The sequence below is a fragment of the Halyomorpha halys genome, unplaced genomic scaffold (assembly GCF_000696795.3).
Source record: "Halyomorpha halys isolate HHAL.00 unplaced genomic scaffold, Hhal_1.1 Scaffold1874.1, whole genome shotgun sequence".
NCBI lineage: Eukaryota > Metazoa > Arthropoda > Insecta > Hemiptera > Pentatomidae > Halyomorpha > Halyomorpha halys.
This window is the reverse complement of record NW_027111317.1, coordinates 25,306-43,343: the sequence shown is the minus strand read 5'-3', so window position 1 is coordinate 43,343 and position 18,038 is coordinate 25,306. Positions and strand designations below refer to the sequence as shown.

At 32.6% G+C, this 18,038-nt stretch overlaps 1 protein-coding gene across 4 annotated transcripts in view; it reads left to right on the top strand.

The window, feature by feature from the left end:
* LOC106690797 (MDS1 and EVI1 complex locus protein EVI1-A) overlaps positions 1-17,443 on the top strand; it is a 239,930-nt gene extending 222,487 nt beyond the window's left edge. For all 4 annotated transcript variants that reach the window (XM_024361158.2, XM_067049334.1, XM_067049333.1 and 1 more), the window contains one exon: positions 15,146-17,443. In XM_024361158.2, the coding sequence (XP_024216926.1) occupies positions 15,152-16,192 (1,041 nt within the window). In that variant the 5' untranslated portion in view covers positions 15,146-15,151 and the 3' untranslated portion in view covers positions 16,193-17,443. The remainder of the gene's footprint in view (positions 1-15,145) is intronic.
* Positions 17,444-18,038: the final 595 nt, after the last annotated feature.

Sequence of the window (18,038 nt, the reverse complement as noted above, 5' to 3'; positions counted from 1 at the left end):
TTCAGCAAAACTTGTGTACTCTATCTCATACGGTATATGGACGTTGTCTCTAAAACTTGAAATTCAGACTCATTTCTCGCCTGTTCTTTTTATTTATACCAAGCCTCATGTTGATATTTGTTATGTTTTTTATGTTGATTATTCTGAATTTAAACTATTTCAACACGTAATGAATCCTTCAAACAGCAGTGAAACTCTGTAAATACAAAAATAAAAATAATAAATTAAGTTTGGGAAATACAGATGAAATTTGTACTTAAATGACAAACCAGCTCTACAATGGTATTTCTTAATTTTATGAATAAAAATCTGTATAGCGTTTAACGATTTTTGCAATTGGTCAAAAACATGACTATCCTATCTGCGTATATTATGTAGTGTAAATAAAATATCATAGATTTCAAATAGTAAAAAAAGTTTAGTAATCTAGATTTATTATTTTAGTTAAACCCATTGTTAAAACCATGGTTAAACCCCCACAAATCTCCATGCCTAATTCTTCTGACCCATTCCTCAATTCACTATAATTTTTATATTTATATCTATTTACATATAAATAGTTTTTTAGTCACATTAGCCGATACCGAAATTAATATGTATCTATTTCTTAAATATTTATTCATTTCTTAGAATTTAGTTAGTAAAATTGATGCATATGGTATGTAGAGACTACAGTTCTTCTAGATAATTAGAGGTCTTTGTAATTTATTGAAAGTATATTATGTGATGATGTATATTTTCATAAAAACTCGACACAATTATGTTTATTAGCTTCAGTGTCATCAGGACTTTTCTAATTCTTTTAAAATATTTGATTAAATTAAAAAGTTATTTTTTTCATTTTTTATTTCTAATCCTGAAATAATAATGTTAATTATATCGTGCCAAATTGACCTACCATCACGTAGTTGTTCAATGTTTCCAAAATAAAGAAACTGGGCCACGAAAGAATGAGGGCAGGGTATCAAGAAGCTCCTTCAGTACAGATCCCAGGGACGTTTAATTCCTTTTTACGAAACCCTATTTCCCAGGATTTACGTCAGTCTGTTTCCCAAGTGACGCCTGGGCCCCTGAATCTCTCCTCAGGTTCCCAAGATCCTCACCGCGCAGTCTTGCCTAACTTCCCAACGGCTTCGGGTATCGGAGCCGAGGAAAATCCTAAATGGGAGTGGTCCATCGACCGGAAAACCGGGTCCTTTGTCTTCAGGGAAGATTTTCCCGACGGCGGGCGACTTTCGAGAACGGGTCGTTAGTGTCTCAAGAGAGCGGTTTGATGTTAATTATTTCGGAAGCTATTGGTCCTGGCGACAGGGAAACTTAACGGGACATTTGTCGAGATTATTAGGCAGGACACTGCTATTCTTTCCAGTTTAAGTTTTCCCGTTTTTCACATCATTAATCTAAAAAAAAAAGTTCTGAGATTCACCCTTTCTAGCTATTAAATCATAAACTTATTCACTATTATCTATAAGCGATATATTTACATAAGTTAGGGCGAAACTTCTTCTATATTAAAATATATTTTAATAGATATAGTAATCTCATTGTTATTAAATGATATCCTACCCTCATTAGTAAGTATGTAGAATCTTCCAAAGAGATTTTTGATATTTACACATGAAAAACTACTTCTTTAGTTTAAAACAGTAATTGCAATATTTTTTATTTAGTGTCTTATAATGCTTGATTATAGAATATTGGTAACCCATTAGAAATGCAGTTACATGTAACTTTAGTGTCTGGTTAGTAAACTGTGAAGAATGACAATCTGTACCACTACAACCCATGAAAGAGGCTCAGTACTTTGTAAAGAAGTACTGTTTTTTGAACTACGGCTGTGCATGGAGGTGGTTTGTACAAGATGACGCTTAACCGCCAGAATTTTCCCCAATTATGAGTACCCATTTTATAGAGGGAGATGGGTGGATCCTGGAGTGCTTCTGAACCTACTGTGCCAGATATATACAATTTTTAATCTCTATTAGTTTGGTTGTGCTTAGATGAAAAAAATAGTTATTTCAATGTTTGAACACAAAATATTATTCTTTTAGTTGTCATCATTGCAGATAACATTTCAATGAATTTGATTCTATTCTTACTTTTCTTCACCAATTCGAAACGGGTTTTTTTAATAAAACATAAAATAATCTAACTAAAAAAAAGGACTCCACGATAAATTAGCAGTAGGCCTCAATCGTATCCGTTGATAAGATTAGGTTTTCCTTATAATTATTTCATAATTCATCACCGAAGTTTTAGTTTTAATCTTTACGCTGGGTTAGCAACAACCTGATTACTATTTATAGGATTCACTTTTTATTCCTAAAGTTTATGAAATGAATATTATTTCATGTTTTAGTTAGCAAATAATAATAATAATAATAATAAATGTATATTGCTTAGTGCTCTAGGTTGATGCAAAGACAATTTTACCATATTTGGTATCACAGAGAACCTATCACTTTAGCTAGAAGTTTATTATTTTCCTTTTATGGGCTTCTATTAAATGGTATCATGATTTATGAAATACACTATTTAACTTCTATTTGAAGTGCTTTTAATAATCTTTTTATGCTATAGTTTATTAAGTTAGTTATTTTACTTTTGAAATGCCATTTTCCTTGAAAAGAGAATATGCCGAAATTAATGTTATTCCATAAAGTTATTTCTAAGAAACTGTTCTAACCATTGCATAACACATATTTCGCTTTGATGATTTTTTTTTTTTTTTATTAAGGTGATTAAAATTGAAACACAATAACTTTTACAGAGAAGACTCTTTGTCATTTATCACTGTCCTTTGTGATATTTTTGGAGTTCAACCTATCCATGAGCATATTCTGGCTGATGAGTCAGAATATGGTTGATTAATATGCGCTAAAAACCCAAGGATGGCGTTTATGACCATGGCCCCCCTAAAACGAAATGGCGTGCAACATATTAGAACGGGTGTAACCAGTGAAATAGCAAGCACTACTGTTCATATTTTTATTTCGGGACCTTAACTATGATCGTTATTCAATAATTTCGATCATATTCACAAATTATTCATTCCAGGATGGAAACTATTGATGCTGGAATATAAAAGTGAGTGTACTTTATCTGGGAATTCCTGGGAAAGCCGACTACTAAAACTTCTCTTCAGTACGCACGTTACCCCCGCCGACATCCAGGCGAAGATATCCCTCGAAGAGAAGGGTCCAGCGAGGCTATTTACTGCGTGGTTGGTAACGAGCCATCAGGTAGAGAATGGGATGCCTGATGGATGCCACTCAAGTGTCCTGAGGCTAACAAGCAGGTCCAGTTCTTCGAGTCCGTCTTTTAGGATTTATCTCGGGTCTGGTGTTGGCCCGGTCGCTGTATATCTGAATCAGTCATCGCTCCCTCATGCCTAAGGAGGACCAATTAGAAGATGGGATTTATGGTACGATCTACCTCTGGGATGGGGTATTCGGAAAGTGTAGGGAGCAATGCTGATCTCTGATGTACGAACATAGCCTCAATATGATGGTGCAGACTGGGAGATGATGATCTAAATTTAGCTATTTTGTCCCAAAATCCTGGGATCATTCATGATGGTTTTACGCCATTAACTTACATTCCAGTAAGTCTGAAAAATCAAAGAAGGCATGGTTGTCAAAAACCAAATGTAATTGAATAAAAAATAGTCCACCTTGAAAGCAAGATAACTATGAGATAAATAATATTATTAAAATAAATTCATCATTCTTGATAAATATTATAAGAAGCCATGACTTATAGTTGCTTTTCCTTGTGTTGAAAATTAAATATTAAATCAAAATATTTAAACATCAAAAATTGTAGTCTCATATTTATGCTTTACTTTAATAATGGCACATATGACAAAGAAAAAGTTTTAGTTTTATTTTAGAAATGGGCGTGTTTCAAACATAATTCTTTCTTTCTCTACTATAGTCTCTCTATTGACTATTCTAAAGCTACTATTATTGTCAACATAATAATCATAGTCTATCTAATCTATAGAATATGTCAAATACAAAAAAAAAAAAAAAAAAAAAATAGAATTGCCTCTAGTCGAAGGCAGGTGCTTGTTGATTATTACCTGTTCATCTTTCATTCATATTGCGATAATAAGCGGATGCATTATGAGTATCACTTATCTAACATTAAGGAAGGATTGATCATTTTAATTTATCTAATTAATAAACATAATTATAGTTCCATATTTAATGTTTCGTCATTTTACTTAATTAGGTACTTACACTCGTTATGTTTAATATTTTCAGTATAAAAATTCATAACATTGCAATAAAACATTTTAAATTTAAAAAACATAAATTTAACATGAGCTATGGAGAACAAGTTTCGCATATTGACATTCTTCTGCATTATTATTTTGGACCCTAGAACAATTATAAATAAAGAATTAAAACAAAAAAAAAAAACTTTTTAAATATAGTTAGATAGAATTACTTCCTCTACAATGCTCCTTAATATCTTTGGCCATGAAATTTAGCGACTATTTTTGCACTGACTCATTCAAGTCCTTCGTAATAATTAAGATTTGTTTCATTCAACGAATAAACGAGGCCAAGGTTCCAAAAGGTTTCGCCCCTCGACTGGTTATCAACATAAATTTTAAATGAATTCATTCAGAATTAGAATATCAATTAATAAAAATAAATATTAGTATTAATATAATAGACTGCGTGTTTTTGTTTAGTAGCCTTCTTATAAATAAATCTACCTCTCCGGTGGCTGGAAATAGTTGCGTTTCTACATTTCATATCAGCATCTTGATCATTTCGTGTTTTAATTTTTTTTTTCCCGAACTACGTTCCTCGGCTTCTTCGCATTCTTTGACAATATCTCTAGGAGATGTCTCAATTATGACAAGAATTTTCCAAATTTGGATTCGAGAAAGAATTGCTACCGGGCAATCCGAAAGGAGCAATAGGAATCCGATTTCCGATGGAATTCGTGTTACATATTTTTTTGGAATGGAATACCTTTATAATTGTAAAAAATATATTTCTGTAGCGGCCGCTGTCGGATTATAGATTCCTTTTCGGAAAGCCGTCTCGACGTTTTATAGTTTATTTTCTAACGATTTTGAAAGTTGAGGCTAAAAGAACCTTAATAGGAGATAGTAGATCTAGAGGGAGAATATCTGCACCGAGAGAGGAGTCATCAATAATACTGTTATCTCGCCAAAACCATAAAGGAGAAATCCCACTAAGGACTAGATAGAAGCGCGCCTCCAGGTATGCCCCGGGCTACACTATGCGCACTAATACGCATTGTCTACCTGCAGATCTCTGATAGAGAGCGCATTATTTAAACTCTACTGGATCCCACTAACAGATTAAATTATTTAATAACTTTACCTTTGTATATCATCCATTGTATGGCTAAATTATTCTTCAATACTTGAGCTTTAACGATCACAAGAACATTTACAATTACTCTACATTAAGATAAGCAGGTTCACCGTAGTTCGAGAAATGTATGCATAGTAACGATACAGTTTTTTTTTTTTTAAAACTTTTTTAGCTCTTATTAGATATAAACAATGTGTATAAATTGTACCTATCACACATTTATGACAAAATATTTATAAAGGGGTTTATCCAAAATTTATCTTTTGTAAAAACAACCGTAAAAAAGAAAGAAGTGAACTATATTTGATTTAAATCCTTAATGTTCCACAGTTAAAAAAAATAATATTATTACTTTAAATGAAATGCAATTCCACCTTAATGCATTGCCAATCTTAGATCATTGTCAATAAAAACTGCCAAGTTGGGATTCGAACCCAAGGATTCTAGGTTTTAGGGTGGAGGATATATTCCAAAAATTAATATTTATTTCAAATTGGGGCGCGCCCTTCTCTCCCTCTGGATCAACTAGTGCAGTTATATTACAGAAATGAAAAGAACTATATCTCATGATAAGAGTCAGACTTATCTTACTTTTAAAACATTTATATATAACGAGTATTGGCCGAAGTAAGACGACGACATTACAATATCTTAAGGATTTCATTACATCAAAAATAATAACAGGGAATCTCAATTTACTCTTCTTAAATTACTAAAATTATTTAATTCTTGACTGTAAATTATATAAATTTTTGCTTTACTACAACTATTTTGTTTTGTTTTACCTTACTGTTTTACTATAGAAAAATATATGAACTGGTAATTAACAAAAAATCTAACGAAATTTTAATTCATAATACTCCATCCTCATAAACACATAAGACATGATTAATATCACTAAATATAAATAGCCAAAATACAAAAAAGAAATAACAGATTAACTACCTGCTAGAAAGAACAGTTAGGTTTAGGATAACCAAAACAAACCCAAATTTGCCTTTCTTCATTTCACTCCTATTTAGTTCTGGAACAAACCCAGAGTTAGTGGTATCACAAAAGTGTAGAGTATCCTATAATAGACAATTGTAAGTAATGTTTATAGCTATTAATCGTAAATAATTTTACTTTTTCAAATAAATAGTTGAAGAGATAATTTCTTTCTTCTGAAAAACAGTTCTTTTCATTGTAGGGCATGACTATGCAAACAATAATGCATACATATATTAGTACTAGAGCCCAAGAGGAGAAAAAAGGCAGTTATCTCACCCCAATTTTTTATAACTTTAATGAAAACTATGTATAACTAATAGTCAAAATTGATGAGTCTACCAAGTATAGGTAGGGGAAATAAAAAATGGTGGCTGATACAAAACCTTAAAAAATCATTAATTTCTCATTCGGAGCTCTATATCTTAAAAAGTAGGAACAACACAAGAAAATCTAAGAGAACGTCATTTAAAGAATAATAAATTTGCTAAAATATGAGCCATAATAGAGTTATTTACGTTAAATAGTTTTCGAGATATAGCTTTTTAAAAAGCAACATTTCAGAAAAATATTATATGAGACGTACTGAAAGATCAGTAGTTATCGAATTTATTTTTAAAGAATTAATATCTCAAAAATCGTTTGACGTACAGATGTCTATTAGCACTCAAATTAAAGCTAGTTTAATGAGCTATAAAGTAATTTATGATGTTTATCTTCGTGGGAGTAATATTTTACATGAAATTGGCTAAAATAAATTGATTTATAGCTGTTAGACAAATTTTCATTTGCCAAATTTGTATTCATATGTGAATATCATGAAAACTACTACCCCTATGAAGATAAGTGTCATAAACTACATTATAGTAAGTTAAATTTCCTTTATTTTGAGTATTAGCAGACATATGTGCGTCTTATGGATCTAGAGATATATTTTTTCAAAAATCCAACATTTTATACGAACAACTAGAAATTAACATTTTGTGAGTTTATTTTATCAAATATCATAAAAACTACTTCTTCTACAAAGATAAAGATAATTAACTATTTTGTAGTAAATGTAACTAGCTTTTATATGAGCGCTGGCAGACATCAGTACGTCCAATGGTTTCTGAAATGAAATTTTTCATTAATCAAACTTATTGTCCGAACAACTATAAATCAATTTATTTTAGCAAATACCATGAAAACTACTATTCCTACGAAGACAAATGTTATACAATATTTTATAGTCCATTAAACTAGCTTTAATTTGAGTGCTAATAGACGTCTGTAAGTCACATAGTTCCTGAGATATAGATTTCTCAAAATAAATTAACGAACTTAGATTTTCTTGTGTTGTTGGTAGTTTTTAAGATATAGAGCTCCGAATGAAAAATTAATTTTTTTTTAAAGTTTTGAAACAGCCACCATTTTTTATTCCCCCTACCTATACTTGCCGGACTCATAAATTTTGACTAGTAATTATACCTAGTTTTCATTAAAGTAATCAAAAATTAGGGTGAGATAACTGCATTTTTTTCTTCTCGGCTCTTATCTGAATAGATTGAAGTAATAATTCAAGGGATATAAAGATGAGCATTGTGTAATAATTAAAAAACATTTATCGCCATTTTGGGTTCGAAGATAAATTTAAGTACAACTCTCAATGTACAACCTTTCTTCAATTTTCTGAGCATTAAATTGTGGATGATTTCAGAGGTTAAATATTAAACCATAAATATTAAAACAGGCAGTCTAAATTAGGAATAGAAAATCACAAAAATAAAATTTCATCAGATTCTTTAGCATATTATTCTACCTAGCTTTTCAATTCAAACTAAATTTTTCGAAAAGAAAAGTTTTCTTAATTATAGCTGGCTACTTTTTTCTTATTCGATTTAAAATACTTCCTTTTTCACAGGTCAAATTGGACTGATAATTGGATGCATAAATATCGAATACTGCATAACTCACTGCTACTCATACAAACATTCATTTGGGCTCATAGGAAGATCAGAATACTTTTACATATAATGTCCCACTTCCAACATCATTTAAACAGTTACAGGATTCAAATCATTGGACTAGAAATTCTTGGGATTTCTTCCAGTGTAGCCTATATAGTTATTTTGATAGTTAAGAATATAGCACCTATTTTGTTAACGCCCTCACTTACTCAAAGAGGTTCTGATCAACAAGATATATGGTCCATAAACATTGATGAATTGGCACTATTACTAACGAAACACGAAGATGGAGAATCGAGAAGGTAAATAGTCGAAAGATGCTTTTCACATCGATATATTGGACCATCGATACTTTTGCTACAACTCATACAAAGATTCATAACTCGTAGAGATAGGTTTATCTGTTCTGACCTTTCTTGACCGTAGGAGTTAGGTCCCTCATGAAAGAGGACAGCATTACTCCGGAGAAATGTCTTGTCTGTTACGGAACACATTAAGTTTTACAGTTAAAAAATAAACGAAGTAATTATAATTTTTTCATGACGGTGTCATGGAAAGTTTAAATCAAGTAATAATATTAAACACGGTCATTACCTGATTTATATTTTAAGAAATAAGTTTTACAAAGTTTTTAACTGCTGTTTTAGTTGTGAATAATTGATGGTGCAATAAATCATATAAATTACACAATTTTCGCTCACAGAAGAGTGTTTATAACCTTTATGTAATAATTATGTATCCTGTTCGATATCTGCCAGGTGTACTGGTAACATGCGACCTCAAGGCAAGGTAAAAATCCGCAGGTGTTAACTCGTAGAACTCTTTATTCTCTATCCCAGAGACTGAATTTATATTTAATTATAAGTATACTCTAAGTAAAAAATTAATTACTTGCTGGTGCTGGATAAAAAAATTATAGTATATTGAGTCTGACATTGGGATTCTAAATAATATATTTGCCATTTTGCTAATATATCTGTTGTGTTGTTTTTTTTTGTACACAAGTAATATTTTTTACATAAAATAAAAAAAATAAAAGAAACGAAATAAAATATGTGAATCATTATCCTTGAACCTAATTACCTTTAGCAAAATTGGAATCATAGGATATCGTATGAAATTATGAGGATACTTCAAATCACCCCAAATTTTAAGAATGTCGGGAATATTTCTGGCAAACGCAGAACAGTCTAATGTCGCTAAAAAAAGAAATTTTGTACTTTATGTTTTATTAAGTTGGTATTTAGCTCAGCAACAATGTATGGAATTTACGTTATATATATAAATAGTTGACCGTACAATTTCAAATTATGGATGGCCAGGGTTACAGCCAAAAGAGAATAAAAAATAGTTTACAACTATTTTTTTTTAGACGTTTCGCTCGACTTTATAGGACTGCTCAAGTTGATAGCTATAGAGACTTTTGAGACTATGGAATTTACAGATTTTGTTTGTTATATTTCTTTTATTAGGATAATTATGTTAATTGATTCCGCCATAAACAAATTTATTTTCGTTGCTAATTTTTTTATAAGGGTTCATATTTAATTAATAGATGTCAATCAAAAATATAATAAAAAAAAAAAGAGAAAAATCATATGGACTACATAATACTTTCGATTTTTATGTAAAACTATATAAACGATAAACATTTTTATAAATAATTTGTGACGTTTTGGCCTTAATTCATTGGCTGTTCTCAAATTCTTCTGGCTCTCGCTACACAACTAAAATATCGTTTCATGCATACAACACGTGGAAATAATTTTTTTTTTCTTGTTCGTTTTATTCTTCTATTGTCGGCTATTAAATTGATATTTTAGTTATTCTCTAAAAAAACCCAATTAATATCATACACAAATCCTTTTTAGAAAAATTATTACTATCAAAATTATATACTTTTTTACATTTATTCACTTTTTTGGGTTTATTTTATGATTGTTGTTAAATAATGTAAAAATGTCTAGTGTTATGTAGGTTTATAAACAAAAATCGTGGGTATAATTTGGTCATTTTTTCAGTCATTTTGATTATTATGTATTAATTAACAAACTAATCATTTTGAAAATTTTAGATAAATAATTACTATACGATGAATAAATACGAAATGAGGATTCTCGCTGTAAAAAATGCCCTCTCCTGTCAGACATCCTTTGACTTTAAGGAAGCCAGAGCCAACCTGCGGCAGGACTTTCTACGCTATCCTTATCTACGGATCTGCGCGAACTGCTACAAAGCTGAGCGCTTTGAGCTTGGCTTGTCCAGAGCTCATGTATAATTAAGTGCCCGTTATAAAATGTTTTAACAAAAAAGCCGAAGGAGAGCGGACCGTGTAATATGTTAATAGCGATTAGCGCTAAGTAGATGTTGCGCTTGACAAGGGATTTAATTGGCTGTTGGGGCCTGGCTGGCGGTCCATAACTGTCAGCGTTAGTCGATCGCTGATATTTCGGCCCCAATCCCTCTCTGGAAACTTCTTGCGGCGCTTATTAGACATTATTTGTGTCAGGGATCCAACGCCTCCTGGAACAGCTGTATCCAATTTTTCTTTAGTGTTACTACTGTTGTACTACTCATAGCACCGGTAAGTTTCGGATCAGAAGTTCCTGTAGCAATCATCCAGTATTTGCGTCTGATATTCCGTTCCGGAAAGGAAGATTAGTACCCACTTTATACATTGTATCACCTAAGAAAGAGGAAGTACTATAATTGATTGATAAACAATATTTGACTTATTTTATTATTTTTTGTATATATATCCGTAGGTCATAAAACAATCCCCAAAAGTTCCTTACACTCTCTAGTTCATTGAAACAGTAGCGGATCTCAAATCAGAGTATAGCAAAACAGAAAGTAAAAGTATCTTCTAGATATCATTTTGGACTTATCTACTTTTACTTGCTTAAGAAGTAATATGAAATTTATTTTTGATATTTTTAACTTATTAATAGTATTTTTTTTCGCCTTGTCTGATGTTTACATATATTCACATAAATATGTCAATGGATGATATAGCTGAATAATTTTGAGATTTAAGAACTATCTAACTATCTATTCTACATAGTAACCATATATGTAAAGAACATGGTGCTCCAATCTTGGAGGTGTGATGAACAGACAATTGTGAAATTATCAGTAATTATTAAAATAATTTTCTAAGAAAGTTTTATCTGAATAAAATTTCTTGTTTTTGAAGAAAAGGAATTTACTTTCATTGACATTGCAGTTACACTACTGCGTTTCTTGCTAAAGTTTGTTTCGATCTTGAAGATATGTATGTTATTAGAGTAGTTCTACAAAGCACCAAATACATATTGACCCACGATTGGACTTATACCCGAAATTCCGAAGTGTGTAGTAGAGTTGTGTATGTGTTGAGTGAGGCAAGAGACCCAATCTCCGGCAGGTCACCACCCTTCACCCACGGCTCTCCTGCTCTCTTTTCAAATTATATTTTCAGTTATCCTTGAAACGTAACACAGTTCATAGGATCCGCTTAGGAAACAGGCCATTTTACCGGAGCGAATGGTCAGTAGGATGATAAAAAAAAAAAAAGAAACATTAAAAAGTTGTTATCGTATCTGAGTCGTTTCTCAATTCATCACCAGACTACGATGCTTTTCGAAAATTTGTCGAGGGCATCATAGTATCGTCAGTAAAATTTAAACCTAAACGTGAAATAATAAGCACCGGGCATTTTCAAAGCTACTATATAATCAAAACAATCAAAGATGACATAAAAAAATAAACAAAAAATATTTTTTTCTTCATCTTATAACTAACTACCTTGAAGTTCATCTACAAACACTTATTACTATTTTTCTATTTTGAGAATTTTGGAACCATATAGACTTCAGTCCTTAGTATAATATATATCGTGTGTCATTTACATCTATTGTTTTGTAATTTTATGCAATAATACGGTTTGTTAGTAAATTCTTAAAAGCAAACTTTAGTTTATATTTGATTGTTTACGACCTATGTATCTAAATGGCAAATTTCAGTCCGAAATACATTTTGTCTATTTTTGAAGAAAAAAAAAATCGTTCATATCATTTTGCTGTGAAAAACTATATACATAGCTACGTAAATCAGTAACAAGAGTGTTTGTTCTTTCTTGAGTTTCTTAAACAGTATTACAAAAGTTCAAGCTAAATACTAAGATTTTCACTTTTTTAGTTATTGTTTATTATTTATTTATTTCAGTTTAATACGGAAGTTTTAATCTCCGTTAATATAGGATAAATTATAGCGCAATCTATATTGTTGAACTAGTTTTAAATCTATTAATAAAGTCTCCGGACTTATATATTTAAGAGCACTGTCATAGTTAGTTGTCCTTTCATTTTCGTATCTCCAACTCTCTCATGCCTCAAGAGCAGAGCAATATATCCTAGGTAAATATCCTTTTGGTCCCGTCGTAAATCAGGGCTTGCTTATTTTGTCTCGATGATAAGATCTGTTGTTATTATTTTTACTAAAATATAATAATTATAAGTCTTCTACATTGAACTTTAAATGACTCTTACATTAGCCTGATTCCGAGGAGTTTATGATACATTCGTGATGGTTAATGATTTTTTGAACTGTTTCAGATTGAGAACAATAGACTGCATAGACTAATTGGAAATTGATGTTGATTTATTTTTGTGACATGTGATAAGACAACTAGAAAATAAAATAATATAAAAAAAAATTATCTAAAAACACATAACAAAATTAGCATTAAAAATATATATATTTTTAATAAAATTATCAAAAAAATAGAAAAAATGCTCCTTAGTAGGTTGACCGCAATCTTTGACCGACCTGTTTCACTACGCCATTGGTAAACATGATTTCCCTATTATTAGATAGATATAATCCTGTTCGTTATTTTTTGTAAAACTGTTTTACAACATACCTTTAATATTGCCCTAGTTCATTTAATATTCGATAAAATTACTTAACAAAGAAACTTTCCCTCCGTTCCTCTATAAAGCAGTCGCTTCCATGAGGAGCGTAAATAGTCTCCTCCTCCAGATAGCTGTTCGAGATACCCTCCATAAGGAAGGCCCTCCGGTGACCCAGACCACCAGCTTGTTAGAGAGCATTCAGTTACTTACCCGCCCGGCGACACTCACCTGTACTCATGTGTCACCTTTTAATTAACCAAGACGCTCCTTCGTAACACCTCCTTTGCCCTGACAATAGTGTTACATCACTCCGTTTTCCTGGGACAGTTTTTCATCCTCCTATCAGCGGACGTTCTACTTACGCAAGTCTTGCAGATTGACCCATCACTAAATTAAAGCGCCATCATTTTTTATGGATCCAGGGCCATTACTTTTTTATTGCTGCCGAGCCTAACGAGAATACACTATCATTAAAATTGCCTTGATTACAAATAGTCCTGTCTTGAAAAACTAATAAAGCCATTGGAATTCCTTTTGAAATACATCCAATCCAATTTTTTTTTAAATAATTCTATATGAACCATTTATGGCCCTATTCAACATACTCAACCAATTAAGTTTGTATAACTTCATAAGCCATGAAAATCAACCAAGTGATTTTCATACTAAAACAAAATATGTATTAGACCACCATTTCATTATATTTCTGATGTTATTTTACCAAAAACTTAAATACTAGAATATATCATTACTAATGTATAGATTAATGGTATTATTTAAAGGTATAAAGTTTTTTTCGGTCTTAACGTGGGCACATTAAGCTTAAGTAGCAATAATTATTTTCATTCGATTTACATTAATTGGTTCATTTCTTAAACATAACAATTGATATAATTATTGTATACAATAATACAATAATATAATAATAACAATAATATAATATACACAGGTAGGATAAAAAAAAAAATACAATAGTTTGAAATAATAAATGGAAATTGATGTAATAGTTAAGAAAAATGTGATTTTGACGGATATTCATTCCTATAAAATACTATTTATATGAGAAACGTTAATTTTCTATTTTATACACACCCTGGTTACGAAAGATTCCGTGTTACTCCACCCAGGACACCCGACATCAGCAAACGTATGCAAAACCTGGCCATAAGCAGCATGTTAGGAAATAACTAAAGTGATAAAGGGATCTCCAGAACATCTATTGAAAAAAAAATTAACAAACTAGCAGACTCTCTGAACGTTAGGTTGATAAGAAACAAGTGAGAGATTTTTCTGTATGTTACTGAAACACTCACCAGAAGTTAATTGCAACTAAGAATATGAAGGAAAAGGGAAGTAAACTCGGCCTCATTGAAATGCAATGAAAAGTCTCGAGGAAAGGCGATATGAAAGCGAACCGTCATGCATCATTAGAACTTTCTATCTACGATAAGTTGACAGACCATAAGGATTCCAGCCGTGGCAAAGGTCTCCCAGGCCAATGAATAATTCAGAATTGAAGGAATGTTCTCTTTCCGTCTAATTGGCGCGCGTGCGCAGATAAGGGGGCAGGTCACGTGACAATTTCCTTGTCTTTCATTGGTCCAGTTAATGAACCTGGCCTTGCTAATTCAACATGTCTTGAAGTTGATCTTACACGGGGTGCAGTAGGTGTGGACGGCTCCTGGTATCAAAAGTTGGTTCCAGATTTATCTCATTTAGTCTCTGAGAAAATTCATAATCCTTCAGAGATTGCAGCCACTAATTAGAAATAATAGACAAAAAAGTCATTAAAAATGCCTTTACTATTTTTATTATTGATAACATTGAACTATTTAACAAAATATTTAGTTTTTGTAATTTTAATACTTTATTTCTTATTAATTTTAATTAGTAATACATTTTATTTCTAATTAATTTTCTTTATTGAAAATTTTTGGTATTCTGTTCACAGGGAGGGATGAGCGTGGTGGATACTTGGACACTCGGATCTATTCCGCGGGTCGCTTCATTGCCTGGGCCTAACATGCGTGAGAAAGACGCCTCTCCTCGTAAGATCGCCCCCAGCGGCCACAGCAGCCCCAAGCAGGCCTCTGTCTACCCTCTGAGCCTGCGGATGCCTGAACAGCAAGGCGAGGGCCCCTTTGACCTCTCCAGGAACACAAGGGGTCCACACATGTCACCAGCGGGAAGACCTCCCCCTCAAGGCGGCGAAGAAGATCAGCCCCTCGACCTCCGGCTTGATCACAAGAAGACAGTCAGGAGGGAAGACGAGAACAGGAACTTGATCCAAGGATCGCCTAGTCCCGAAGTCCCTGGAGGATACCCCGTGCTCTTTCCGCACGGACCAATCCACCCAATGATGTTAGAGGCTATTTACCGGGACAAGAGGATACCTTACCCTCCAAGCCCTCCGGCTTACCCGGCCAGGAATTATCCTTTTCTTCTTAACGGACCATCTACATATGATGTCCGCCCTCAAGCCCTACCACCTCAGCCCTGCGCCAAAGGTAAAGACAGGTATGCTTGCAAATTTTGCGGAAAAGTTTTTCCGCGGTCGGCAAATTTGACTAGACACCTCAGAACGCACACTGGAGAACAACCGTACAAATGCAAGTACTGTGAGAGGTCCTTCAGTATATCAAGTAATCTTCAGAGGCATGTTAGAAACATCCATAACAAAGAAAAGCCATTCAAGTGTCCGCTTTGTGACAGGTGTTTCGGTCAGCAAACAAATCTTGATAGACACCTGAAGAAACACGAAGCGGACGGACCCAGTATCTTAGATGAGAGGCAGGAGTCTCGAGGACTTGTACAGCGCAGGAACCTCGGCGAAGACTCCTACTTCGAGGAGATACGGACCTTTATGGGGAAGGTGAGCGCCGAGAGCCGCCTCCTCCAAAGGGCACTCCCCTACCTCAAGGACGAGAAGAAGTCGCCCTCACCTTCCAACTCTTCTTCAGCGTCCCCCGGCGCTGAGGAGTGCAACAACAACACATGAGCCCGGCACTGGGAGCACAGTACAGTGCTAGTCATACAGACAAATGCAAGTTACCAACCCACCCTGTACTGTGAATTTTGGACTAAAGCCTACCAGAAAGCTTTATAATTCAAATGTTCTATATTTTTTTAGATATTAAGTTTGAAATTATTCTGCCTATATGTACAAAATTTAGTGCTAAAATAGCTTAATTTATAATTATCGGATGTTCGTTAACGAATGTGAGATTTTATATAAAGCGGTGATATAAAGGAGAGTGGAAGATCTGCCCCCAATGTCCTGGATTGTTCCTGGGTCGTCCTCGTCCTTTCTGTGACTATAAGGAATATGATCTCAGACATTTTATAGCAGCCATAAGTTGGAGATCGCTGCCTCAACACTGCCTAAGTACTCTGTAAAACTGACTCCTATATCTCCAATATATTGGTATCTGTTGCATGCGAGGGCCGCTTGGCTGTCCCTCCGAAGGACATATCGAGTGCCATTGGTTCTTCCACTCTCCTTTAGTTCTATCCATGACGACTCGTTGGATAAGTATGGCTTCCTCTCCGAGAGAGCTGGCTAGAATGTGTGATAAATTCAGAGAAAATATATATATATTTGTATTGTAAAGGTTATATTTATGTGTGTGATAAAGAATTTGAAGCCGACCGCTTCGAAAAATGGGTGTTAAAGAAATTCTATATAAATGTTATATGTGTTCCTATGTTGAAAACTGCCAATATTATGTTAATGTTTACTAATATTATTTTATTATCTCTCTAATAAATAATTTATAAGGACCTATTTTTCAAGAATTTAGTGATGTAAGGCATCCAGGTAAATGGTTTTTTATTGGTTATGTAGTGCCGATGTTGCTCGGCATGTTTGTTAAGTATAATTTGTTACCACAAAGCAATGAGAATTGAAGTGCTAAAATTTTGCACTAGTCAAAACATATAGAGAATCCAAACTCTAAACCTACCACTAAATAATTGTTGTGTTTGTCTTTTGTACATAGCTAATTGATTTTATTTCATATATATTGCCTTTAATATTTCTCCTTGTACAAAGCTTGTTACTATTGTATTTGATCCAAGCTATTTAACTAGAATAGAGCATAGTTAATATATTCCTTATGCGGATTTAATCCGTAATAATTTTGTATATTTGAAGTTTTCGTATTTCATAGTTTATATTGTGTTGTCTTTTTATTCGTATAACTCTTGAAGTTATATTTGCAATTATATGTTTTGTATACAGTAAAAAATTATTATTTTAGAGTTAAAATACATTATTTAATATCAATTTTGTTTTTCTTTCCCGAAAAATATGTCCCTGATCCCCATATATTAAAAAAATTGAAATACGATGTAAAATGAAGGTAATGACTTTATATTAAAAGGTCTATAAACAAAGAAAATTAACCAATTATGTATTTCGAAAATTAAAGACATAATGAGAACTTATTAACCGACAATATGTGACAGAATATAAAAATCCTAGTTCATTTTTTCAAATCTCTTCCTGAAAATAAGTATAAATTTTATATTTTATGAAATAAGAAATTCCAGTATGTCAAACCTTAATAAAAATAAGGCTATGTATGTCCGGATAGGACGGACATACATGGCCTTATTTTGCTTAGAAAAGAGATGAAAAGTAATTTAATTTGTTTATAAATGCTTTATAACTAAAAACAAAATGGTCACTCCCTACTCAATTCACCAACAATTTTACAACCATCAAACTCAATTTGAAGAGGATTTCATATCCCAAAGGAAGTTACTGCATGTAAATAACCAGATCAATTTACATACAGATTTTCGAATCCTAAACACGTTTTGAAATTAGAGGGACAGCGATG